The sequence below is a fragment of the Hippichthys cyanospilos genome, chromosome 21 (genome assembly GCF_059441005.1).
Source record: "Hippichthys cyanospilos isolate Australia breed blue-spotted pipefish chromosome 21, RoL_Hcya_1.0, whole genome shotgun sequence".
NCBI lineage: Eukaryota > Metazoa > Chordata > Actinopteri > Syngnathiformes > Syngnathidae > Hippichthys > Hippichthys cyanospilos.
Window position 1 is genome coordinate 1,800,373 of NC_142389.1, and position 25,063 is coordinate 1,825,435.

The 25,063-nt window shown below is 44.1% G+C and overlaps 2 protein-coding genes and 1 long non-coding RNA gene across 5 annotated transcripts in view; 2 read left to right on the forward strand and 1 right to left on the reverse strand.

The window, feature by feature from the left end:
* On the forward strand, positions 1-7,669 carry sall3b (spalt-like transcription factor 3b). The gene is made up of 3 exons (XM_088404659.1): positions 1-218; positions 3,626-6,396; positions 7,258-7,669. The coding sequence occupies exons 1-3, from the start codon at positions 131-133 to the stop codon at positions 7,630-7,632; spliced, it is 3,234 nt and encodes a 1,077-aa protein (XP_088260785.1). The 5' UTR covers positions 1-130; the 3' UTR covers positions 7,633-7,669.
* LOC148406082 (uncharacterized) lies at positions 6,941-9,145 on the reverse strand. The gene is made up of 2 exons (XR_015863955.1): positions 8,868-9,145; positions 6,941-7,569 (listed from the first exon to the last, which is right to left on the reverse strand). It is a non-coding gene; the product is annotated as an uncharacterized LOC148406082 (long non-coding RNA).
* atp9b (ATPase phospholipid transporting 9B) overlaps positions 7,823-25,063 on the forward strand; it is a 25,472-nt gene continuing 8,231 nt past the window's right edge. For 2 of the 3 annotated variants that reach the window (XM_088404656.1, XM_088404657.1), the window contains exons 1-15: positions 7,823-8,721; positions 10,272-10,445; positions 14,408-14,558; positions 14,977-15,090; positions 15,676-15,784; positions 16,162-16,220; positions 17,007-17,058; positions 18,089-18,183; positions 18,380-18,460; positions 19,570-19,645; positions 20,182-20,258; positions 22,533-22,693; positions 22,780-22,922; positions 23,569-23,681; positions 24,005-24,220. In XM_088404656.1, the coding sequence (XP_088260782.1) occupies positions 8,639-8,721; positions 10,272-10,445; positions 14,408-14,558; positions 14,977-15,090; positions 15,676-15,784; positions 16,162-16,220; positions 17,007-17,058; positions 18,089-18,183; positions 18,380-18,460; positions 19,570-19,645; positions 20,182-20,258; positions 22,533-22,693; positions 22,780-22,922; positions 23,569-23,681; positions 24,005-24,220 (1,704 nt within the window). In that variant the 5' untranslated portion in view covers positions 7,823-8,638. The remainder of the gene's footprint in view (positions 8,722-10,271; positions 10,446-14,407; positions 14,559-14,976; positions 15,091-15,675; positions 15,785-16,161; positions 16,221-17,006; positions 17,059-18,088; positions 18,184-18,379; positions 18,461-19,569; positions 19,646-20,181; positions 20,259-22,532; positions 22,694-22,779; positions 22,923-23,568; positions 23,682-24,004; positions 24,221-25,063) is intronic. The other variant, XM_088404658.1, reaches the window with a different exon arrangement.

The following is a 25,063-nucleotide window of genomic DNA, read 5'->3' on the forward strand; positions in this document are numbered from 1 at the left end:
GACATGCGCAATCGCCAGCGGGGGGCAGCCAAAGCGAGCGCAGCCTCCGCGTGCGCTCATTTCAGTTCAGGCAGCCAGCGCTCGCTGCGAGCCGAGCACGGCGGCCCAGAGGCGGCGCGCAGCCGGCGACATGTCCCGGCGCAAGCAAGCCAAGCCGCGGCACCTCCGGGCCGGACGCGACGAGCCCCCGAGCGGCCTCCGCCTCCTCCGCCATGACGGTACGTGCGACCTGTCATCCGCAGAAAGTAGATCCCCGAGTTTTCCTCATTCGAGTTCGCCTTGCGCCCAATTTGGACTTTTAAGTCATTTTTAACATTCGTTTGAAGAACTTACGATTTCACCGGTCGGATTTACGAGTGACTTTTTTTTTACAAGACGAATACGCTTTTTGTTTGGAAGAACGAGAAAAAGTATAGAAACGCTTCAATGTTTTTTCCGCGATTTCAAAATGTCCCATTGACAGACATTTTGGGAGAAGTTTTTAAATAAAAAATAGTAGTTTAAACATGTAGATTCTAATTGGCACTTTAGCACGTCTTAATATTTTCTTTCTATTGCATTTTTACAGCCTGAATAGCTTGGATTTAGTGAGCGATGACATTTTCCAAAACTATCATTTGCTAAAATGTACCCCGATATAATAAATTCTAATATAAATAATATTTGAATACTTTAAATAAATTATGCACGTTTCTGACAGATTAATTCAAAATAAATAATATTAACTAATTGACTGTCAGTCCTGTAAAAAAGGATCTTGGACGTCAATAGCCTTCAATGGGAGTTAGTGAGTTAAATGCTCTTTTATTATTTTCTGCAAGACATGTATTTTTATTTATTTGCGAGCCATGTAGAAAAAAAAAATACTTGTTTTCTGCTAGCTGAATAAAAAGGAATCTTGGACGTCTATAGCCGTCAAAGGCAGTGAATGGGTTAAGTGTGATTTGAGTTAAATATGGCAACATTTTTGATTGTGCGGAGGATGTTCTAGCTTTCAAACTTTCAAACAAAAAGAGGAAAGAAAGACAAAGGTTTATAGTTTCTGTTTATATTTTACAAGATGAGCATCAATTCGGAGAGTTTCCAACGAACTCGATGCAATAATGATTATTGCGGTTATGATCATAACAATAACATCCGTTATGTTATCGCACACCGGCCCGATTGTCCTAAAATTCTATTCATCTTTGTGGGGCTAGCAGATGTTATTCAGGGTTGAATTAACGACAACTAAAAGCACAATTTTGATTGGAGTATGTATGTAAGTATAAATTATAATTCCTGCAGTGTAATAAGATCCATTTTACGTAAATTGTACATGATGTCATTTTGCATTTGTAACAATGGGCCGTCCGTGGTTTATTTATGAGGTCCTGACCTTTGACTCGGGCTTTTTCGGCCCCCCTCTCGCCCGCATCATAATATGCTTAGTACATCAAAAGGTCAAAGGTCAGGTGACGAAGCCGAGAAGAGAGTCTGTCTCTGCCCCCCCCCGCCCCTTTAATAAAAGCACACGGCCAGGAATGGCCGTAAATCTGCTGCCTTGCTCCTGTTATTATGGAGTGAATTACAGTGCTGGAAACGCTCACCATATATTCACGCGCCTTATTATATTTGGACAAATATTTCAAAGCTGGAAATAAAAGAAAAAAAACACCTCGCCTTTGTTTTCTCTGGAAGGAACTGGTACAAAGTGAGCCTAGAAAGCCTTTTTTTTTTTTTTTTTGTCGGAGACCACCCAGTTGGTGAGCCGCTGATTGTTTACCTCTGACAGGGCCCTACTTTGGCATGGATCGCCTTCGCTAGCCGCTAATTGCACACTTGCATTGTCAGGCTGAAAAAGCGGACGGCTGCTTTTTTTTTTTTTATCGTTTGTCAATGCACACAAATTGTTTTGGATTTGGTATCGCTCGCTTGTGGAAATCGCTGGGCAGCGACTTACGCATAACAAAAAGCTTGCGATAGACTTTTTTAGTTTTTAAAAGCGGGTCAAATAAATATTAGTTTGATTTCTGGTTTTTCTATTTGCCCTATGCCAAAATTAATAAATAATATAAATATGTTCAGTTGAACATTAGCAGACGAGTAAAAATAGACAATTGACATCCATAGCCATCAATTGTTTTCTGAATTGAGTAAAAATAATGTTTTTATTCCTGGTTTCACGTTAAATCTAATCGTTTGTATTTGTGTATTCCAAATATATAAATATATGAATATAGATAAAGTCTTAAACTCATTCAATGCCAGACCAGTAGAACTAAACATTTAACGTCTATAGTCATCAATGGTAGTGAATGAGTGAAAAAAAATCTTTTAAAAAATGGCTTGATAAAATTGTACTGAAAGTGAGTGGACAAGTCTAATATGCATGTAAAAACTCAAATAAAAGATTTTGTGTTTTTTTTTTCACATGAAATTGTTTTCCAAGCTTTTTTACAAATTTTCAAAAGGGTTACTCAGGTACCAGCAAATTTTATGTTTTTTGAATGCCATGGCAGGAACAGTACGTGTTTCCTTTTCAATTTAAGAGCAAATTAAATGGAACATTTAACAACTTATTGCTAAATTGCGTTTACGGTGAGTCCTTTGCAAATTTCTTTTATTTTATTGAGTTTTGGCCATAGTTTGGGGACCACTGCTATAGATTACCAAGAAATAAATCCAAAAATGTGAGATCATCAGCCACCAAAATAAAAAAAAAAGTGCTATGGAAAATAAATGCAAATCCCTCATGAAACACACCACGTGCACACATTTTTTTTGCCGCCCTTTTTTCCCCAAAATCCCTCCAACCGAATCTGGTCGAATGATATTCTGTGACACAAGCTGGTGCGGCAAAGAGCGTTGTAAACTCCGCTCTTTCCATCTGCTGTGTGTGTGTTTTTTTTTTCTCGCTTCTGCCTGCTTCTCTAATGGCGCGAAGCCCCAACAGATTGAATTATTAAGTCCACGCGCAAAGTAGCGTCTCTACAATGTCGAGGGCAAAGACATTGTTATTAAAAGTGCGGTCAAAAAGTGCCCTCATTTCCTGTTTTTTCCACGCGACCGAATTAAATAAACGAGGGGCGAAATCGACGCCACGCATAGACCTTGATTATCTGTCCCAAAGCGCAACTGAGAGGTCAGATAACTTTATTGAAGCGCATTGATTTTTCCGGCAGATTATTAACGTCTGAGAATGAGTGTGTGTGTGTGTGTGTGTGTGTGTGTGTGTGTGTGTGTGTGAGAGTGTGAGTGTGATACATGTGGGCAAGGCATTAAAGTGACTGAGCAAAATATTCTAAAGGAATCAAAACAGTCTAAACAAGCCTTAAGATGGAAATAAATGAAGTTGCCGTTCCTACTGATCACTTGTGAACAAAACACGTTTACTTAAATCTATTGTTTCAGCTAGCAAGAATCGCAACTGAGGTTTTGACGTCACTTCTTGTCTCGTATTCATAGCTGTTCTTTAACCTAGCAAAAATCCGTTTTATTTTTATCGGAATGTCCGATATTTTCGGTAGGATATCCGAATACCTGAATACAGAAGCGCCGCGGCCTTGCTTAAAAGACGTCAATTCCTGTGATTCCCCATGCAACGCGGCGTGACAACTAACCGGTCTCGTGATCTGTCTGCCAGAATTAGCGGAGGACATGGCGAGAGAGGATCCCAGCGGAACGAGAAGTCCCCCCCGTGACCGGGACGGGCACGTTTGCCACCGATGCTGTGCCGAGTTCTTCGCTTGGAGCGAGCTGAGTGAGCATCAAAAATCCTGCGTCGAGGATCGCGTAGCGTCGATGGCGAGGGACCTCGAAGGCGGTGCCGAGGAGTCCCCGTCGGGACCCTCGCCGGTCCCCAGTGCGGAGTCCAGCGACTCTCTCGCCGGGGAGTCGGCGGCGACAGATTTTGACAGCCTGGACGAGGCCATGGAGGTTGAACTTCAGGCGCCGGACAAACGCGCCTCCAGTCCTCCTCCGTCAGATTCCGGCGAGACCCCGCCGGCGCTGCCCAGCACCAACGTGACCCTGGAAATTCTGCACAGCACCAGAGTGGCCGTGGCTCAGTTCTCCCAAGGGATGGGCGGCGGCACCGGCGGTCGCCCGGCCCCGGCCGCCATCCCGGTCATCCTGGAGCACTTGCTGGCCTTGCAGCAGCAGCAGGTCCACCAGCTGCACCTGATCGAGCAGATCTGCAGCCAGGTGGCCACCATCCACAAGCAGCCGAGCAAGGAGGCCTTGAAGCCGGTCTCCTTGTGTCTGGTGGCCAACCCCTACCCTCCTCCGGTCTTGCCACCGTCAGGAAATACAGCCGCCATCAACGGCCAAGCTCCCGTTTCGCTGTCAACCGTGCCGGAAAAGTCAGGAAACCTCCAGTCGCCAGCTGTATGCAGGCCGCCGCTCTTTCAAGACGTCGCGCGTTCTTCAAGTTCTTCCCCGGAAAACGCCACTCCGTCCCTTTCCACTCGCGGCAGCATCTCTGCGTTGATGCCGCCTTACTCCGGCTCGCATCCGAGCTCCCAGACGCCGAGCGCTCCCAATCCTCTCCCCTTCTTGTCTCGCAGCCCCCCCAGCGGCGTCATCTTCACCAACCCTCTAGCCGGCATCGCCGCCACGGCCAACGCGCTGGACCCGCTGGCGGCCATGATGAAGCACCCGAAAGGGAAGCCGCCCGGCGCTTTATTGTTTGAAAGCAAGCCCGGCCCCGAGGAGCCCTTCTTCAAGCATAAATGCCGCTTCTGCGCCAAAGTGTTTGGCAGCGACAGCGCTCTGCAGATCCACCTGCGCTCCCACACTGGAGAGCGGCCCTTCAAATGCAACATCTGCGGCAACCGCTTCTCTACCAAGGGCAACTTGAAGGTGCACTTCCAGAGGCACAAAGACAAGTATCCTCAAGTCCAGATGAACCCATACCCCGTGCCAGAGTATCTGGACAATGTGCCAACCAGCTCTGGGATTCCCTACGGAATGACCGTGCCGCCGGAAAAAGCCGTCTCCTCGTGGCTGGAGAGCAAGCCCGTCTTAACGACCGTACCGGGCTCTGTGGGTCTCCAACTCTCCACAAGAACCAGCACCGGTGAACCTTCAAGTGTAGCGCCATCTGTTCAGCCTTTGTACCGACCAGCTTCTGCCGAGTGCGTTTCACCAAGCCAGAGAAGCAGCGAGGCTCAATCGTCTCCAGTTTCTGACACTCCACGGTCCAACCGGGAGCTGGAAGAACCTGGAAGTAGTATAAAAACAGAAGAGGTACACCAGACCCCGAGAGGCACTCAAGTAACCCAGGAAACCATCAACACATGTATAGCGGCCACGCCGGAACCTGCGGTATCAGCGTCCAGCTCCCCGTCGCCGCTCTCAGACAACCCGGGAAATTGTTTCCTGGACTCTATGCAAACCTCAGAAACCTCAAAGCTACAGCAGCTGGTGGAGAACATCGACAAAAAGCTCGGTGACGCCAACCAGTGCGCCCTGTGCGAGCGCGTCCTCAGCTGCCCCAGCGCGTTGAAGATGCACTACCGCATTCACACTGGCGAGAGGCCCTTCAAGTGTAAGATCTGCGGGCGGGCTTTTACCACCAAGGGTAACCTGAAGACCCACGTGGGCGTTCACAGGGAGAACCCGCCGCTACAGGTGCAGCACTCTTGTCCCATTTGCCAGAAGAGGTTCACCAACGCCGTGGTCCTCCAGCAGCACATCCGCATGCACATGGCCGGGCAGATCCTGGACTCCGCTCTGCAGGACGGGGTTCAGGAGATGGAGGGAGACAACGAGAAGACCTCGGACAGTCCCGCCAGTAACGACCTCGCCGATGACGTCTCCATGGGGGAGGATGACGCGGAGGAAATACAGGAGGTAGAAAACGTGATCAGTCCTCCGAAGTCTTCGCCGGAGAACCGTCCGTCAGACTCCGCGATGAACCTCGGGATCTCCTCCGGGGATAAATTCCCCACAAACGGCTACGACGACCAGATCCAGATTGAATGCTCTTTAACCGAGAACGGGATGGAAAATCTGGGAACCGGCAGCCCTCCTTCCACGCCGCCTTTGTCACCCGCACAAAGCACAGAACATTCTGCTGGGTCTGTGAAAAAAGAATCAGGAACCCAAAGCCTCCCCCTCCTGGTGACCAGCGGATCAACCAGATCAATAAAAACCGAGGTGAACGGTTACTCTGAACCTTACCCGACGTTCGCCGTCAACTTGTCTTACCCGTCGGTCGCCAGCCCGGGAATAGCCGCCCTGCTGGGACCGGCGCCCCCTCGCCGGGCGCCTAAGCAACACAACTGCAGCGCCTGCGGGAAGAACTTCTCGTCGGCCAGCGCCCTTCAGATCCACGAGCGCACGCATACCGGCGAGAAACCCTTCGTCTGCTCCGTCTGCGCTCGAGCCTTCACCACCAAGGGCAACCTGAAGGTAGGCTAAACTGATGGTATCTCCGGTTATAGGGCGGTAAAAACCACATGACGGTATAATTCATTGGGGTGTTAAGGTATGCCAGAAAATTACCATTCTCTGGTATCGACGACCTCCATAAGAACTCGATTCCTTAAAATATGGCCAGTAATGGACCGATACCAATACAAGGTATCAAAACATGCCAATCCAAAGTTATAAGTGAAATTGTTATGGGGAAAAAAGTGCTACAAAATCACTAATAATTCAATTCAGTTTTTCTTTTGGCTTCATTTGGGGAGCATTTGAAGGGCTTTTATTTTGAGATTTATCACATAAGTCAATTTTTCATTGATGTACCTCCGGTATAATATGTTTTCCACCAAGTGGCTTGAGCCAACGAAAGAATTTTGGGATTATCTGTGTCTGATCTATTCAACTTTGGAATACATTTATAGTGTTATCTCTAAATATATTTAATTAAACAAAGAAATATCATGTAACATCACCTATTTAGGCTCAGGGTCAGCTTCAGAAAATTTCAAACAATAACACAACTTAGCTATAAGATGCTTCATGTTCCATTCAATTTGCTCTCAATTTGAAAAGACGTGTACATTCCTGTCACGGCATTAAACAGCATTAAATTCCATTTCTGACATTTCCAAAAATCCTGTTAAATACATCCCCTTGAAATGCCTTCATGTACACCCAGGGGTTGTTGTACCCCCATTTGAGAACCACAGACCTAATTAAAAGTCATTTACTTCCAAAAACGTTTTTTTTTTTAAGAGTCCAGAAGGGTCTAAAATAGGCTAGTACTGAATGCCAACTTGAGCATTTTGCGCTTTGACAAGCAGTGTTTTTGTCGCGCCTTGATAGGTCCATATGGGAACACACATGTGGAACAACGCGCCGGCCAGGAGGGGCCGACGTCTCTCGGTGGACAACCCCATGGCCCTGCTGGGCCCCGAGGCGGTCAAGTTGGACCTGGCCGCCCGGGCCATGCACGTGGACGCCGGCTTCTGGAGCCGCTACGCCAGCGCCATCACCAGCAGCCTGGCCCTGAAGAACAACGAGATCTCGGTGATCCAGAACCGAGGCATGACGCCGCTGCGCCCGGCGCTCCCCGGTTTGGACAGAGTCAACGGCGTTGCGAGGCCCATCCCGAGTCTGTCCAAGAATGGCGTGGAACTGGGGAACAACAGACATTTTTCTATGTCGATTGATGACAGTAAACAAATTGGAATCAACTGATGCTATCTATGATGGACATTAAAGTATTTGTAAAACAGCTCTTTTGTTTTTGCATCCAATGAATCCTTATATGGGGATATCTAAGAGAACAAATATATTTTTTAAGTATTGCTATGTACGTATAGTATTGATATTTGTTAGTTTGCTTTTGTTTACAAATCTGCTCTGGGAGAAGGGAATGTGCTGAATGTTTGAATGAATACTGCAAAACGTCTGAAGTCCTTTGAACAGCTGTCCAGTGTTGCGAGCTGGTGCAAGGCACAAAATATGATCACCAATACCAACACGTCCAGAACAAAACCCAATGATCGCTCTTCTGTGTTTGTGACGAAAAGCAAATGACAAAAAACAAATGGCATACTACCTTAATCTCCTATTTAATAGATTGTTAGGTGACATGATAAATGTGCGTTGTACATAAAGTTTTATTTCTTACTTTTACATATTCATGCAAAAACTGCAAAAATATAATGTTGTAAATGATTAGCTTGTTAGTTTATCTTTGAAATTAAACTAGCAAACATTTCCAAGTGAAATTCAAATACAGGATGTCCATTATTCTGCATTTTATGTCTTATAATTTGATTTAAAAAACAAACAAACCCAACAACAACTGAATAGTAAAAACATGAAATAATTGTGCAAATTGATAAACATACACATTTATTTAAGCTTTCCTAAATGAAAATGTTCGTGTTTTGTAACGACAGAAAGGTATTTCGTGGCCACGAATGAACATTTTCCCCCCGTCATAAATTACAACAAATCTCTGCCATGTTGCCCTCCACAATATGACCAAATTAAGTATTATATTTTGAAAAACAAATGTTTATTCGTTCATTGAACAAAAGTTTATATTACAACCACAATGCAAACATTCCGGGAGTTAATAAAAACCCTTCAAAATTCAGTATACAGTATTTAGAATTTCTCTGCGGTTATTGAACGCAGCATAGATCCCGGTTTCCGGTTACTCTGACGTCACCGCGTAGACAACCCGGCCAAGATGGCTGACAACATCCCGTTAGATCCGATACGGAAAAGCTTGAGGAGAGGTCCCTACTACTACCACTCCGTTCGACAGTCGAGGTATTTGGGCTCTTTTTGCTGTCAGTTTTGCGTTCGAGACTTTCCGCGACGTTTTGAATTCTTCGGGTTTGTCAACGCTTCAGCCTGGCATCTTTTTATGCGTGTGTTTTCTATGGCGAGGCTGTTAGCTTGCGCGGCTAGCTTACCATTTTTGTGCCCGTCCACTTCCGCCCCAATTTGTTTTGTTTCGGATGACAGCTGACAGCCAGGCACCTTTTGAATAAAATCCGTCGCCTAGTGACGTTTTTAGCAACATTTTTCTCTTTCTCGGATTCAAATTTGCCCCTGTTGAGCTAATCTTCCTGTTGTGTCAGCTGTGTTATGGCGGACATTTAAAGACACATGACCGATAATTAATAGGAACGCTATAAACAACGGATATAAAAAAGTCAACGTAATCTTGTTCAAATGCGAGGTTTTTGCAAAGAGCTACTCCAGCGCGAGTGGAAAAGGATTTCAAATTATTTGTTTGTGTATGTAAATCTAGCGAATCAACAGTTGGTTTTGGGTTTTTAAAGCTATTCCAAGCAGGGGCGGAGTGACAAAGTGGGCAGGGGTGGACACTCTTTGGCCACCACATTTGCCACACTTACATGCATGCAATATTTTTTATAACAACTGACAACTGCTAGTTATTTGTATTAAGTTCATTTAATAAAATACTCTTGTTTCATGAAACCCTGACTGTGCATGCCACCCTGTGCTGATGTCTTGTGACATCCTGTCCACCCCATTGAAAATTTTCGGGCTACTCCTCTGGGTGTGTATGGGATTCACAAGGATTTGTTTGTAAGTTTTGGCCGAACTTGAACTAATAAACAACTCAGCAAGAGCACGAGAAAGGTTGGTGACAGTGCCTTACGATTTTTAAGGTCCGATGAGAGAAGCCCATCACAGACACGAAGGCAAGAAAATTTGGGGCGTTATCTGTTTTTTTTCTGAGCCATGTGTGAACAAGTGGTACATTTTAAAGGCTGCCCAAACTCCTCCAAATGTCATCACCACAAAGACACACACTTTTTTTTTTTCAACCCGACTAATCAGCTTCCTAAAAAGACTGCCAAACTTAAAAAAGAAATAACCAATAAGTCGACAATTGAGGCATCAATGGATTTAATAGACTGGCACCTGTTTCCCTATTTTTTTAAAGCCAGATTAGTGGCTCTAGAAAATGGATGGATGTATAGCCTGTTGCCTAAATAGGCTGCAGAAAAGATGAGTAAGACAACAATGGAGGCGTTATTGGATTTCGCTATGGTCTATTCATATGTAGCATTTACTATATAGCATGTTTTCTCCTTTCTGATACTTTTTATCTTGCAGCCCGTTGCATGCTCGGATTTGTTGGGCTCCTCACTTACCACTAAGAGGCAAATATCAATAGTAGTCTATTTGCTTGCCAAGATTTGCATGTTCCATTAGGAGGCCTATTGGCATAACAGGTTTCTAAAGTGCAGTACACTGCGGGTGTTTTTACTTGAGTCGGAAAACAGACGTAGCCAACGATGACTTGTGAGATCCCGCGAGTGCCTTTTTCTTGATCCTGGCAGATTCTCCATCGACGATGAGCCATCCAGCCTGGATGAGATGCCACTAATGATGTCCGACGAAGCCTTCGAGAACGACGAAAGCGACTACCAGACGCTACCGCGGGCCAGAGTCAACCACAGACGGCGAGGCCTCGGCTGGTTCCTTCTCGGCGGGTGGAAAGTCCTCTGTGGAAGGTAAGGCGGGGTCCACCTAACAAGCTTTCGCTTGACTCCACAATTAGCATTTTTTTTTCTACCAATGATGTTTTATCACCGAGCGATAGGTCACTTGATTTTGCTGTTCCCAAACTTTTTCGGCAGCTGACTAGTCGGGCTGAAATTTATTTATGGCTATGTCTTAATCCATCATGTGTGACGGGCCAAACAGTTTATTATTTAGACAAACATTTCTATATTGTGCATCAAATCCCCAAATGCCTCATTTGTTATCTTTTTTGTATTTGGCAGCCTGTTTAAGCAGAAGTCTGATCAGACCACAATTATGTGTGCCAAATTCTGATGTGAAACATTCAGTATTAAAATCCAAGAATGCCTCCATATTTGTCTTTACTTCAATAGAGTCTGTTTAGGCCACTAGCTATTCCTGCGTGGATCATTTAAATCCACAATCATATCCATCCATCCATTCATGTATTTTCTTCCGCTTTAACTTGGGTTGGATTGCGGGGATATTAGCTTAAGCAAGGAAGCCCAGTCACTTCATCCAGCTCCTCCGAGAGGATCGCCAGGCATTTCCAAGCCAGCCGAGAGAAGTAGTCTCTCCAGCGTGCCCTTGGGCCTCCTCCCAGTGGGGCATGCCCAGAAGACCTCACCGGAAAGGCGTCCGGGAGGCATCTTAACCAGATGCCCGAACCGCCTCAGCTGGCTCCTCTCAACGCAGAAGAGCGGCGGCTCGACATCGAGTCCCCCCCCCTCGGATGGCTGAGCTTCTCACCTTATCTCTAAGGGAGAGCCCCGACACCCTGCGGCAGAAACTCATTTTGGCCGCTTGTATCTAAGATCTTGTTCTTTACGTCAGGACACCACGGCTCGTGATTATAGCTATGGACAGGAACGTAGAAGTCATTGAAAGGCTCGCCGATGTTATAAGTTGGCCACGACCGCCACTTGGTGGTTATGGGCTGCCAACACAAAAATTTCAGTTGCGCCCGTTCCCTGAGTTACCGTCAAGGATTAATGCAAAAAATCGAATTTAGGAATTTAGAATGGCAGTAAATGAGCCTGACATGGGCTAAGTGTGACACGTATAGAGCGTGCCTCTTGACCTCCCATTAGCAAGCATTTTGAAGGGATGGCAGCATGGCATATTGAAAGTTGTCATGTTTGGACAATTTATGCAATATTTTAGCCACCTAGTGCTTTTTTTTTTGTATGCTTTTCCTTTGATATCACACATCAAAAACATCGAAAAGACCAAGCCTGGTAAGAATTTCAAAAGAAATATCTCTGTTGTTGTTTTTTGTGTTTTGCAGCCTGTTTAGTCGCGCACCTAGTTGGACCTGAATTTGTTTTCGCACCATGTTAATACATTATGCTTTGAAACGCTTTAATACTTCAATTTCATCTTTTTTTTTCAACAGAATCCATTTAGGCATCTCTGTCCTTGACTTAGATGCCTACACTTTTTTCCCGCTTTTTTTGTGTTTCTGTAAACGTTTAGCTTGGCATAAAATTAGCTTGCGTGTACACGCCAGCGCCAGTTTGGATTTCCAACGCACCGGTAGCTGTGCGTGAAGCGCAAAGTCACAACGCAGGTCACCGCCCGACACGCACCCGACACCTTTTGATCCCCCAAAGAAAGCTTTTAACGCCGACGCGAGGAAGTTTTGAAAGAGCGCCCGGCGTTAGTTTTGCGTCTCCAGCCGAATCGATCCCCCCCCCCCCCCCCCCCCCCCCCCCCCAGCTAATGAACAAATTGGATTTTTCACAGCTGAGCAGTTTGATGCTTTCCAGTAATTTTGTGTGTGCACTGCGCGGGATTATAAAAGGCAAATAATTCACGAGGCCACTAAGCCGGCGCTGTTCAAATGGCGCCGTTATTTAAATAGCATTCATTTGCTCAAATAATCTGCCGTATGAATCTGGACGCCGAGCGCACCGAGGCGGAGCGGCGGCGCCAACGCAAACACGGGCAAAAGTTGTCATCGCCAAAGTTGATTTGAGTGTTTTTTTTTTTTTTTTGCTTAGAAAAGCCAAGCTACTTTTTCTCACACACACAAAAAAAAAACTGGTGGTATATATTCCATTTTGACAATAAATCCAACGGGTTTGAATAAATCATCTTTTCAAAAATCAAAGATTTGAATATGAGCTGAATCCTGAATTTGATGTTTCGCAAAAGTGGCAGAATGCTGGACGAGTATTTCACAAGACATCTTTACAATCGTTTTATCGTTGATTGACATCCATTTTCGGACCCGCCTTCACCATAACACTTGAAAATAAATCAATAAATAGATCAATAAACACCTAGGATTGAATACCTAGATGCATGAACATTACGTAAAAATCCGTCTTTGGGATGAAGTGAGGGAATTCTGACATACAATGCTATGAATGTTAAGATTATGTTAAAACTGATTTGAAATTAGTATCTAAATATTGTCCACAGTATTTATTAAAAAAAAAATATATATATATATTAAAAAAAAAAAATATATATATATATATATATATATATATATATATATATATATATATATATATATATATATATATATATATATATATATATATAAAATTAATAAATTCAGTTTTAAAGAAAAATATTATAATAAATTAATATAATTATACATATAAGTACTGGCAATAATGACTCCCCCAAACCCCGCCTCCCCATTTTGAGCAAGCCTGTTTTTATGCGCTACACAAAATGTTTGTATTCCATGCTGCGGATAAGCCACGCTGTCATTATTAGCAGGTGCATAAATACAAAGTCAAACCTGACTTTTTGTTTGCCTCGATGGAGTAAATCAATCTCGCGGGGAGGGGGGCTTCCCCTCGTGTTAGCGACGCTCCGCTAACGCCAAACAAGGACAAAATGTGAAACGTCTGGAGATGCTACCAGGCACAGACTTTGTTTTTGTCTGCCCGGGCTTGGCGAGGCAAATTGAGGCGTGAACGTTTCCTCGCTAACCTTTTCACCTCACCGCGACAAACCCTCCTCACGAGGAAAGGGGGGAAAAAAAAGAGCCTGTGAAAATTTTAAGCTTAGTACTCACCAAAAAAAAATGTACGCATAGTACCTACTAACCAGGGCAACGGAATACAATGTTTTGCAAAGGGTTCAAGTTGCTTTATGTTCCAGTTCATTTGCTCTTAAGTTGAAAAGGAACTTAAACTGTGCATTTCACAGCATTGAAAAGCATCCAATTGGATTTACTGGTACTTACAGAATCTCACTTGCACCTAAAGTGCCTTCACATACTCCCAGGAGTACTTGCACCCCCAATAAGAAATAAAATAATTGAAAGCGTGGTCTTTGGTATAGCAGACCCGGTTGGTCTTTTTCTGTCCTGTCATTGGATATGGAGATTTGCTCTTAATTTGAAAAGAAACGTGTGGTTCCTGTAACAGCAAGAAAAATGCTTTCAAACTTTGCATTTGTGAATCGTCCTTGTCGGAAAATTGCCTCACAAATCATCCTGCGCATCTGTACGACACTCAACAAAATAAAGGCGTTATTATAACACAATCCAGCAATGAGTTGCTTTATGTTCCTTTCAAATTACTCTTGTACTACTTGTGCAGTATTTGGACCATTTTCGGCCATTTTCTTCCGCATCATTCTCACCGTATTTTAGCCAAGGAATGGCACACTCCTGGTAGTTTGATAATAAACTCTTTCACTGCCAATGACGGCTTCAAACGTCAAGGATCCCTTTTGACTGGGTTGGCAATAAATGAGTTAATTCTACTAAAAGACACTGAATATACCGTATATTGAATAAAAACAATAAAATTGCAGTACGTGCAGACGAATAACTGCCAATCTGACATTTTGAGGAACAAGATTTAACTCCTTCACTACCAATGAGGGCTTTCGACGCCGAGGATCCATTTTTGTTGGGATGGCATTTAAGCGGTGGCGCCATGTTGGAATTATTTTGTTACATTGTGCATTTTCACCCCTCCAGCTGCTGCGATTGCCTGTTGCGAATGTGCCGACGGAAGAAAGAGCTGAAGGCCCGCACCGTGTGGCTCGGCCACCCTGAGAAGTGCGAGGAGAAGTTCCCCAAAAACTCCATCCATAACCAGAAATATAATATCTTCACCTTTGTTCCAGCGGTAATACGCCTTTATCGTTTCTTTTTTGGGGAGAGGGCGCGTCTTTTTATGCTACTTGGCGTCTTCTCATTAAGCGTGGACGCTTGGGGACAGTAGCGACCGGGCCGACTTATTAAAAATCAAACGTGTCGGTAATGAAGAGGCTTCCTCACTTCCCCGGCCGTATAATGTCACCTGTCCGTTGGAGACGCCCATGTCGTCAACAAACAGGCCATTCGCCACCTTCGCACTTTGAATTATTAAACACGCGTAAATTGACCTAAAGGTCAGGGGGTTCATTAAGCGCCTATTGATCGGGCCGGACGCCGCGCGCTCATTATTACCAGCATTATTCAAAGTGCGACCTTCGAGCCCATTACTGAGCGCTCTGCTACCTACGTGGGATGTCTGGTAAAGTGCGCCGTTGTTTTGTCCACAGGTTCTCTACCAGCAGTTCAAGTTCTTCCTCAATCTCTACTTCCTGGTGGTGGCCTGCTCGCAGTTTGTGCCCTCGCTCAAGATCGGATACCTGTACACGTACTGGGCACCCTTGGTAAGTCCTTTGACCAAAGGGGAAGCTATTAGAAAATAATCTAATCACCTATAACCGCCTAAAAAAATATTATAAATATGTACAATTGGGTTCAAACAAGTTATTCAAGTGTAAACACACAAAAGAAACAGGTAAAGCTTTATCAGTTCAGTCCCCATCTACGAATCCCATTCTCAATACTGATACATATAAGGCATACAATCACCTTTTTAAAAAAATTAAGGCTTTTAGGTGTGCCTTATAGTGCGGAAAATACAGTACTTTTGTAATGAATGCATTAATGAATGAATGAAGTAATTGATGGTTGTAGGACTGAGTTCATTTATCATTCGCCATCTTCAGACACTCTTCTAGCCAAACAATTGTAAAAAATATATAGAAATAAGTGCCAGGGACTGAATTTCTGGACTCTTGAAAAATATAAAAACATGTCTTTGGCATTGAATGAGTTATGTACAAAAGTAATCAATTACTGCTAATTATTATAATTATAATATGGAGTAAAAACATTTCTTCCCATAAATGCGGTTGAGTGAATTTTGTATTTGTATTTTTTTGAGACTGGCTGCATCTTTATCGCGGCAGGGTTTCGTGATGGCCGTCACCATGGTGCGCGAGGCGGTGGACGAGGTGCGCCGCCACCGGCGGGACAAGGAGATGAACTCGCAACTGTACAGCAAGCTGACGCTGCGCGGTGAGCCGGCTAGCGCCCGCCGTTTGCTGACACCGCGACAGCCGATACTCCCCGCTATCACCCGCGCAATTACCCCCGTAACGCAAGTCGGCCCTCTCGCCGTGATTGCGTCCATCGCCCCCCCCCCCACAATTCCCCGGTGTGATATCCTTGCCGTCGCGTCGTCGCTCACCGGCCGGCGTGAGACTTTGCAGAGGATATTGCGGCGATAAATATGAGGGTTATCGGTGCGGTTACGTCACCACGCCGGCGAGAAGCGATCCCTCGCAAGGTGACGGAAATACAAGAGTAAAATGCCGCAAATCATTAGCGCAAGTCTACGCCTTGGATTTATGTGCAGGCGTTGTTGGAACTGACATTTTTTTTTTTTCTCCCAGGTAAAATCCAGGTGAAAAGCTCGGACATCCAAGTAGGGGATCTGATTATCGCAGAGAAGGTGAAAACACAGCATAGTACAAGATAAATACGATACTGATTTGGATTTGTCACCTTATAACTTTATGAACTCATTCACCACCAACCGATTGGAGACCCTCTTTAACCTCGGGGGAAATTTTGACTCCCGATTTTTCCATGAATCCTTTCAACAGCAACTCGCAAACGGGGCGCCGTAGAAATCTTTGCGTTGACACCCCAAAACCACGGATGGCGCTAGCGGTCAACCCATGACATTTGCAAGCCTTTCAATGACTTGGATGATTGGCTTAGCCTGGACTCCCGCAATGCAAAAGTCTTCAAAAGTCCTAATACTCTATGGCAAGTTGAAGAAAACTTGCAAAATTGGTATTTTAGCCAGAAACTTGAAGTCATAATTAGCATTTTGTGGCTTACATAAAATGATGTTGTGGGCTGGATCTGGCCCCGGGCCTTGAGTTTCACACCTGTGGTCTAGACTCTCACAAAACGTAAAAATACGTATTTGGGATTGAATGAGTTGATCAGAATGTTGTGTTTAGAATAATTGGGTCTTATAAAAGAGTACATAAAGAAAAGTTTTGGGTTGACTACCCCATTGTTGATAGCTTTAAATTTCTCCTTCTTTCGCCATACTAGGAAAAGAAAAATCCGCCGGGAATTGGAAAAGCTTAAATTTCTTTTTTTTTTTTAAATGCATCTTCACTATCCAAGTCAAGACCTTGTTAAATTATTCATCAAGATTCAAATGACTTTAGCGACCGCATTGGGTAACCCTCCACCTGTTTTTTTTTTTTTTTTTTCCTAGAACCAAAGGATTCCCGCAGACATGATATTCCTGCGGACGTCGGAGAAAAACGGTGAGGCGCACGATATCAGCCTTGAATCCGATGAAAGGATTTTCGCAAATATAATGCGCATCCTGTCATGTGGATTTTGAAATGTGACTTCCGACCCGTTCCGGCTTGTCGACGTGATTGGATAAGCCTTTCTTGCCATTCATATGATTTATGTCACGTTGTTGGAGCGACGCATGAAGCGAATGAATCAATGAACCCGAGAGTGGGAGGAGTTATTCCCAAAGACGGCGCCCCCGTCAATCTAGCTAGAAATAACATAACACGCTCGAACGGAGAGTCGTTGACGTCTTTATGTCCTCGACGCGAGCGGCGCGTAAGCACATATTTGTCTTTCGCACGGCGTGCTGTCGAGGAGAATGAATCATCCTCCATTGTGGCGAAGGCCCGCCCCCTCCCCCAGGGGACGCTTTACGGCCGCACTCTAGCCTGCCTGTCAGATAGTGGCCCGCATCCATCACGTTCATACGTAATATTACCAGAGATCAATGCGGGTCAACAGCTTACACCGCCTGTCCGCCAGGGACGTTTATTAGCGTCTTTATCAGCACGCGGGAATGACATTTGAGCAGCGTGGCTGGAAAAATGGCGAGATTGAACCATATGGGCTTTTTTCTTCGGGACCAATGCCGATTATTAGTGAGCCCATATTCGTTTTCAGTTAAAGGCCATGACTCTATTGAAATGTCTTTAAGTTTATATTTTCAGATTGGCATCATGTTGTTTTTTTTTAATTTTAGTTACCATTTGTTTTTATATAAAATTGTTATAAAAAACGTAAACAAGAAACTAGCTTTTTATAATTAAGTTCTTTATTTAATATTTTTCAGCATGCCAATTATTAAAAATATAAAAATTATAAGAGTAATTAAGTACAATAAGATCTTTTATAAAGTTCTTCACATGTAAATTTGATTTTATATATTTTATATATATTATATATAACACTTTTCAAACAACACGACGCACCAACGCATCCAAAGAAAGTGAATAAAAAAGTCATAGACCTATTTTGTGATTTGATCCGTTTCAGGCGCATGCTTCATCAGAACCGACCAGCTGGACGGCGAGACGGACTGGAAGCTGAAAGTGGCGGTGGGGTGCACGCAGCGGCTTCCCGCAGTTGGGGTAAAGCCGACACCACGACTCGCAAAAGCAAAACTTGCAACAATATTAAAGATGAGATCATTGATAGAAATATACTATTCATTATGAGAAGACTAAAAACACTAACATGGGCCTGTGGTGTTTATAAACTTACTAAGGTCAAAATAATGGAGATTATTTAACAGGTAGATTTCTAATCATCTCGGTCCATCCTCAGGACCTCTTCTCCATCAACGCCTTCGTCTACGCCCAGAAGCCCCAGCTGGACATCCACAGTTTTGAGGGCAACTTCACACGGGTACGCTTGTTTTATTTCTTCCCCGCGGAAACGAACCCTCAACAGACAGTTGACGAAAGCGGCAACAATGAGCGTCTTGTCTTCGCGCCTATCTTACATCACACGCGGGTCGCGCCGCTAGCTAGCAAACTCCCATCCGTCCTGCCTTGCTTCCTTGTTGCTGCAATTTTTTTTTTTTTTTTTTTATTAATAGCAGATTAGCACAGCCCCCACAGAGAGGAGAGGCGCACTACAAAGGGCAGCTTTGTGGTCTCTCTTCACTCTTGGCCACACACCAGGCTTAGTGAGCGAGCACTTCCTCCGCTCATTCATCCTCCGCCGCCTTCCTTTGCATATCGTGCGCTTTGAGTCAGAGTAGGATGGAGGGGAGGGGAGAAAAAAAATAGTTCCCACAGACCCGCAGCAAATGAACTTACCTATTTATGAAAGCTCCTTTTTTTTTTCTGCTCCTAGACTTTATGGAGACGTGGCGATGCGATGACAATGTCAGAGCGGTCAAGCGTCGGGCCGCCCCGCCTGCCATTTATTTTTCATGCACTCCTTCCACCGCTTTGTGTGGTTTGACAGGATGTGGCTGCTTGGGTGTCATAATTATTATATCGGGCCGACCCGTTGAGATGAAACCGGAGCCAAACATTTGGCCGCGCTTGGCTTTATTTAAGAGAGCAGCGGTGAAAGGGGAGAACACACATACTCACAAGGGGGCTTTTTTTTTTTTTTTTTTTTTAAATCTCTGAAATCTCAGCGACGTGACCTTGCTGGGTTTTTTTTTCTTCATTGATAAAAAGAGCTACTGTATGGTTACATGTCAGCTGCTTGTGGAAATTGTTTACCGTCAATTAAGTACTCAAATAATAATTACTTTCCTAGTATCGTCTGTCATCACGAGTACCGATACCATGTAAGGTTGGGGCAGATACTAGTACCGATAGTAACAACAAATTATCAGTACTGGTATTTTCTGTTGCCAGGGAAGAATTTGCTGTCTTGAGCCTTAACCTATTCAAAATAGCGCCTCAGAAAATTTCGGTTATTTTTTTACTTTACTTTTAATGAGATCTTCATTGGGTGACTTTTGATAGCTGTCCTGTCTCAATCTTACACCATAGGAGGACGCAGACCCCCAGGTACACGAGAGCCTGAGCATCGAAAATACTCTTTGGGCCAGCACAGTGGTGGCATCGGGTGAGCAAAGCATTTTTTTTTTTTTTTTTTTTAACTAGCCACCAGGGGGCAATCCACAGGTAAAGCAAAAGTGTATCAGTTCAAGGTGTCAATTCATGGAATAACTGTGAAATAAAACTGGAAAAAAATGTTAATTAATAGCTGTGAAGAATAATAAAAGAAACTGGTATGGTCCAAAATTTACCTTTAACTGAGAACAGTTTCTCACCCCTCAAAAACATTTCCTTTTCATTCCGGCTTTTTTTTTTAGCTTCCGCCTTAAAGTTCTGCCGGCTCGTTTAATATTAATGAGGCTTTAGTCCTTTGTTATAAGGCCACGGTAATGAATCGGCGAATAAAGATGGCGGCGTATTGATTGGGCTTTATGAGCTCCCCGCACGGCGTCGGCGTGAAGGCGTATTAAACGGCCGACTTGAGTGACAACGAGGCACAAGAACGCCTCTCGGCGGCCTTCTAGCGTTTCCTTCCGCGCACTTCATCTTCTTAGATGGGGGGTCAACTAATGAGCAGCATTACTCGTCTTGTTTATTTGGCAGGCACCGTGATCGGGGTGGTGATCTACACCGGCAAGGAGACCCGCAGTGTACTCAACACGTCTGATGCCAAAAACAAGGTGAAAGGTCTTTCTTCCTCCATTTTGGGGGGGGCGGGGAATTCAGGCATTTTTTTTCACTCAAGTCCTCAAGATGACCGATCTCGACATTTGTGTTCGTTTTTGGGCAGTATCTTGTAACCAATTTAAGCTGCATCCATAAAATAACAAGACTGAAAACAGGCTTTTTAATGGCAAAATAATTTAGTTACGGATATACATGTCAGTTAAACGGTTAAGAAATTACACCAAATCACAGAATCAATCCGTTTTTTTGGTACCCTTGACTTTCTAGATAAAGCTTCTCTTGTCAATGGGGAAAAGGTCAGCAGCGTTGGCCAATTACCCAAAAGGGAAATTAACTAAGGGGAGGATTTAAACGAGGAGTTAATCCGGCACAATCCGCCGTCACGTGTTTTGTTCCCCGAGATTGATGAAAATGATTTGGCGTGTCTGCCGATTGACTTTTTAGCTTATAAATTTTAACGCTTCATGTTTTTTTTTTTTTTTTTTACGTCTTTTATAGATGGTATCTCATTTTTCTATCTCTATTTTAAACGTAAATTCGTTCCCAAAAAATCGTATTTACTCATTCACTGCCAAAATCGATTTTTGACGTCTGTGGTAGTCAACGGTTGGGAATAAGTTAATAGGAATTGTGCACTTGCGCCATCACTGTAAATCCCGCCTAGCATCACCTCAAGCCTGCTGTTTTGTTCAAGTGTGAGAGAAATTCAATATGTCAAGGGGATGATGTCACAAGTGCCGATACGCCGAGCGAAGATTGCGGGGCGCAAACGTCGATAAAGTTGTGCGCGACAATGTTTTTGTCCACATATAATCAAAGAGGGGCAAAGATCTGCCTGACGGGACGCCGGATGACGATTGTTTCTTTGTGTGTGATCGTAGTGCCACACGCTCAAAAAAAAAGCGCTTCTCTCAAAGTGTCATTGGAGCGAGCCAGAAATCAATACCGGTTAATTCCGGCATACATCTCCTACTAGAAGCAATATGTTGCTTTCCCACCATACAAAATTACTCACACACTCTACTTGAGTTTTGTGAATGTTTGTGTGTACAAAAAATGTTTTTTATTCATTAAACTAGATCATGTAATGGCTCGTCTGCCAATTTAACATTAAGTTGCTGCATGTTCCAATTCATTTGCCATTTATTTGAAAATGAAAAAAAAAAAAAAAACTGTTCCTGCCATGGCATTATTCACATTAAATTAGTTTTAATTGCTTTTATGAGCCCACAGGGGTACATATACCCCCATATGAGAACGCCAGTATATTGTTGAATGAATATTCACTCTTTCAGTAAGCACCAATACCTCACCCCCCCCCAAACAACTTGCTTGGCTGTATAATGACTTCATCCGATCCCCGGCCAAGCCTGGAGAACGTAGAACAGCCATTGTTCCGCCTGCCTGAAGGGGATCTTTTTGCTTTTCAGCTGTGCGCTCTGTCTTAATTTTACTTCATTTTAATCCCACTGTGCCCCCCCTCCCCCACTTTTTTCCCCTCTCAATACCTCAAGCATGAAGTCTGTAGTTTGGGCTACTGGGAGTTTGATAAATCAGTCACACTGCTCTCCTGGGCCGGTCCGGTCCTTGGGGGGGGTGCAGTAGAGGAATTCTCCTCCTCCTCCTCCCCCCCGCCTGCTTCCTATTCATCGCAACTCCTTGAGCGCAGGGAAATGTTATGTTGGTGTGTGTGTGTGTTTTTTTTTTTTTTTTTTTTGAAAGCCTTCTGTGTACGCTGCCAAAAAATGGGTCGGGCGGCTTCTTTATTTGACATCTTTTTCCCACATGCTCCATTGGTTGTGAGATGCACTTGAAAAATAAAAGACAACTTTGACCCCGCTACTCCTCATGCCCCCCTCCCCTTTTTTTTGGGTCCCTTTTCTCCCCGGAGCCATCTCAATATGGGAACTCCTTTGACCCCTGATCGCATTCAAAGGGGACAATGTGGATTGTAAAAAAAATGCCACCAATAACCTCGTTTGTCGTACACATGTTTTCCATGACAAAAGCGAGAAGCTAAGACGGTTTTTCATTGGTGGCCTTTTGGGAGTAATATAAAGTCGTCCTTAATATTTACTTTCAAAGAACATCTCACGGTGCCGTGTTATCAATTTTGTATGTTGTTTTATGCAACGGATTTTATGTAAATCCGTCAATGGCAGCGAATGAGGAAATTGCCCAGCTTTAGTCTACTTTTATTTTTCCTCAATTATAAACAACAAAGAAAAGCCTTAACGGTCATTTTCCCCCCTCTTGTTTTTCCGTAGGTAGGCCTACTGGACTTAGAACTGAACCGGCTCACCAAGGCTCTCTTCTTGGCCCAATTGGTTCTGTCCATCGTCTTGGAAGCCCTTTACGGCTTTGCCGGCCAGTGGTTGCGCAACCTGTTTCGTTTCGTTGTGCTCTTCTCCTACATCATCCCCATAAGGTACATCGAGGCAGCCATTTTTGTTTTTAATCTTTGTTTTCTCGAAACCGGTTGCGCTAGCTGCTCGATTTGATCTTCCGACGCAGCCTTCGAGTCAATCTGGACATGGGCAAGGCGGCCTACGGCTGGATGATCATGAAGGACGAGAACATTCCCGGGACGGTGGTGAGGACCAGCACCATTCCGGAAGAACTGGGCCGGCTGGTCTACCTGCTGACGGACAAAACAGGCAAGAGAGGCCAGAAATACACACCCCATTTTTTTATGTGTATCGTCTCCGAGCCAGGACGTCAGGATGATAAATTCCTTTCTTTGTCTGAACTCCGCTGATCAAGGTAGGAAAGAATTGGCTTTAGTGCCTATTTATCCAGCTTGATGTTCAATAGAATAAGAAGTGATCAATCAGCAGGAAGCGCTTAAACCCTGTGGCACGTTCTGGCAGCAGCATCCATTCAAATGACAGCGTCGTCCTTATTTCCAACATAGCTTACATTTACTCGGCTTCTGTTTTGTCCTCTAATTAGAGAGGACATACCGTCTGTATTGGCAAGGAGATTAGAGTCAGATGTGGGTCATGTGATATATTGTGAGCATGCTTTGGAAAAAAAAAAAAAAAAAAAGCCCCAAAACACATCACCCTTTTTACCTGCTGCAGGTGGAACGTGTCCCAATACTTTTGGTCATAAAGTGTGCAATATCTGAAGCAATGTAATTCAGTGCTTTTGATGCCACGGCAGGAACAGTATGTTTTTCTTGTCGAATTGAGAGCAAATTAATTGGAGCATGACACAACCTATTGCTGAATTAAATACACGTAGGAATACCACTAAAAATGTAGGCGTTGAATACATTTTATTTATTTATGTGACCCGCAGGCACTTTGACCCAAAACGAGATGATCTTCAAGCGACTGCACCTGGGAACCGTGTCCTACGGTCCCGACACCATGGACGAGATCCAGAGCCATATCGTTCAGTCCTACGCTCAGGTAAGGCCTGAAGTTAAAATCTCAGTTGTTTCTCAGAATCGTTTAATATTAGTTTTTATTTGTATTTTTTTTATTAAAAAAACAGCAATCAGACTACTTATTTGTGTCTGTTTTATTAAGTCAAAGGTTATCTAGATAGAAACCAATATGCTTTTCAGGGTTAACAAAAAAATAGAAAAGCCTTGGTATTTTTTTTTTTTTACTTACTAATTAAACACAAATACATGTATAATGTTGTAGTATATTGTAGTTATTTTATAAAGAGATTATGCTAATTATTTCATGTTAAGATCATCAAAATATTGCCTGTCATTTGCTGTCAGGGCTCCTCTAGCGGCAGCGTGTCCCAAAAATCCCAGCCGGCGGGCCCCAAAGTCCGCAAGAGCGTGAGCAGCCGCATCCACGAGGCGGTGAAGGCCATCGCCCTGTGCCACAACGTCACGCCCGTCTACGAGTCGTGCGGCGAGACCGACACGGCCGAGGCCGACCAGGACTTCAGCGACGACAACCGCGCCTACCAGGCCTCCAGCCCCGACGAGGTGACCCCCCCTTCCGCCCCAAATCCGATCTTAATGTCTTCCCAAAGATCTAAATAACGTCAATTTGCCACTTTACGAGCACAGAGCGAGCGCTTGTGAGCTCCCGCGGGAGGTTCAGCTATTTAAAAGTCTCTGCGGGCCCTTTGGAGAATTTATGACCTGAAACCAAAGGAAATCGAAAACAATCCCCAAAGGCGTCTTTTCAGCATAGAAATACCCAATGAGAGCCCTCTTAAAAACTGAGGCAACTATGAAAATGTTTGATTTTTTTTTGAACAGTGTTACTAATTAAATAATGATAAGAATAATAATAGCCATCCATCCATTTTCTCTAGCCGCTTATCCACACAAGGAGCTGACTTCAAGCAATAGGTGGGGGACACCCTGAACTGGTTGCCAGCCAATTGCAGGGCACACAGAGATGAACCATTCACGCACACAATCGCTCCTAAGGGCAATTTAGTATGTCCAATACACCCGCCATGCATGTTTTACTATGTTTTACTGTCTTTTGGGGGACTTCTTGCACGTATGAGGACCGTTTTGAGGGTCAGGACTTGGTTATAGAATAGTTGGAATTAAATTTGATTGAAAAAGGTGTCAGGTTCAGGCAACCTTGAACATTTAATAACACACAATGAAGGAAGACAATAGGCTTTTTTTTTTTTAAGGAATAGGCAATCTATTGTGATGGTTAAGGTTAGGGGCTAGAAAATCCATGATGTCAAAGGCATGGCCCCCCTATGATACCAAACCCTCTTGTGTGTGTGCGCGTGCGTGCAGTGTGTGTGTTAGAAGGGGAGGGATGGATGTCTGGGTATTAACAGGAAGTCCCAATTTGTA

Excerpts from the sequence above, each read along its gene's own strand:
- sall3b (XM_088404659.1), top strand. The coding sequence starts at position 131 with ATGTCCCGGCGCAAGCAAGCCAAGCCGCGGCACCTCCGGGCCGGACGC. Across the intron at positions 219-3,625 it reads CCGCCTCCTCCGCCATGACG|AATTAGCGGAGGACATGGCG; the intron begins GTACGTGCGACC and ends TCTGTCTGCCAG. Across the intron at positions 6,397-7,257 it reads CCACCAAGGGCAACCTGAAG|GTCCATATGGGAACACACAT; the intron begins GTAGGCTAAACT and ends GCGCCTTGATAG.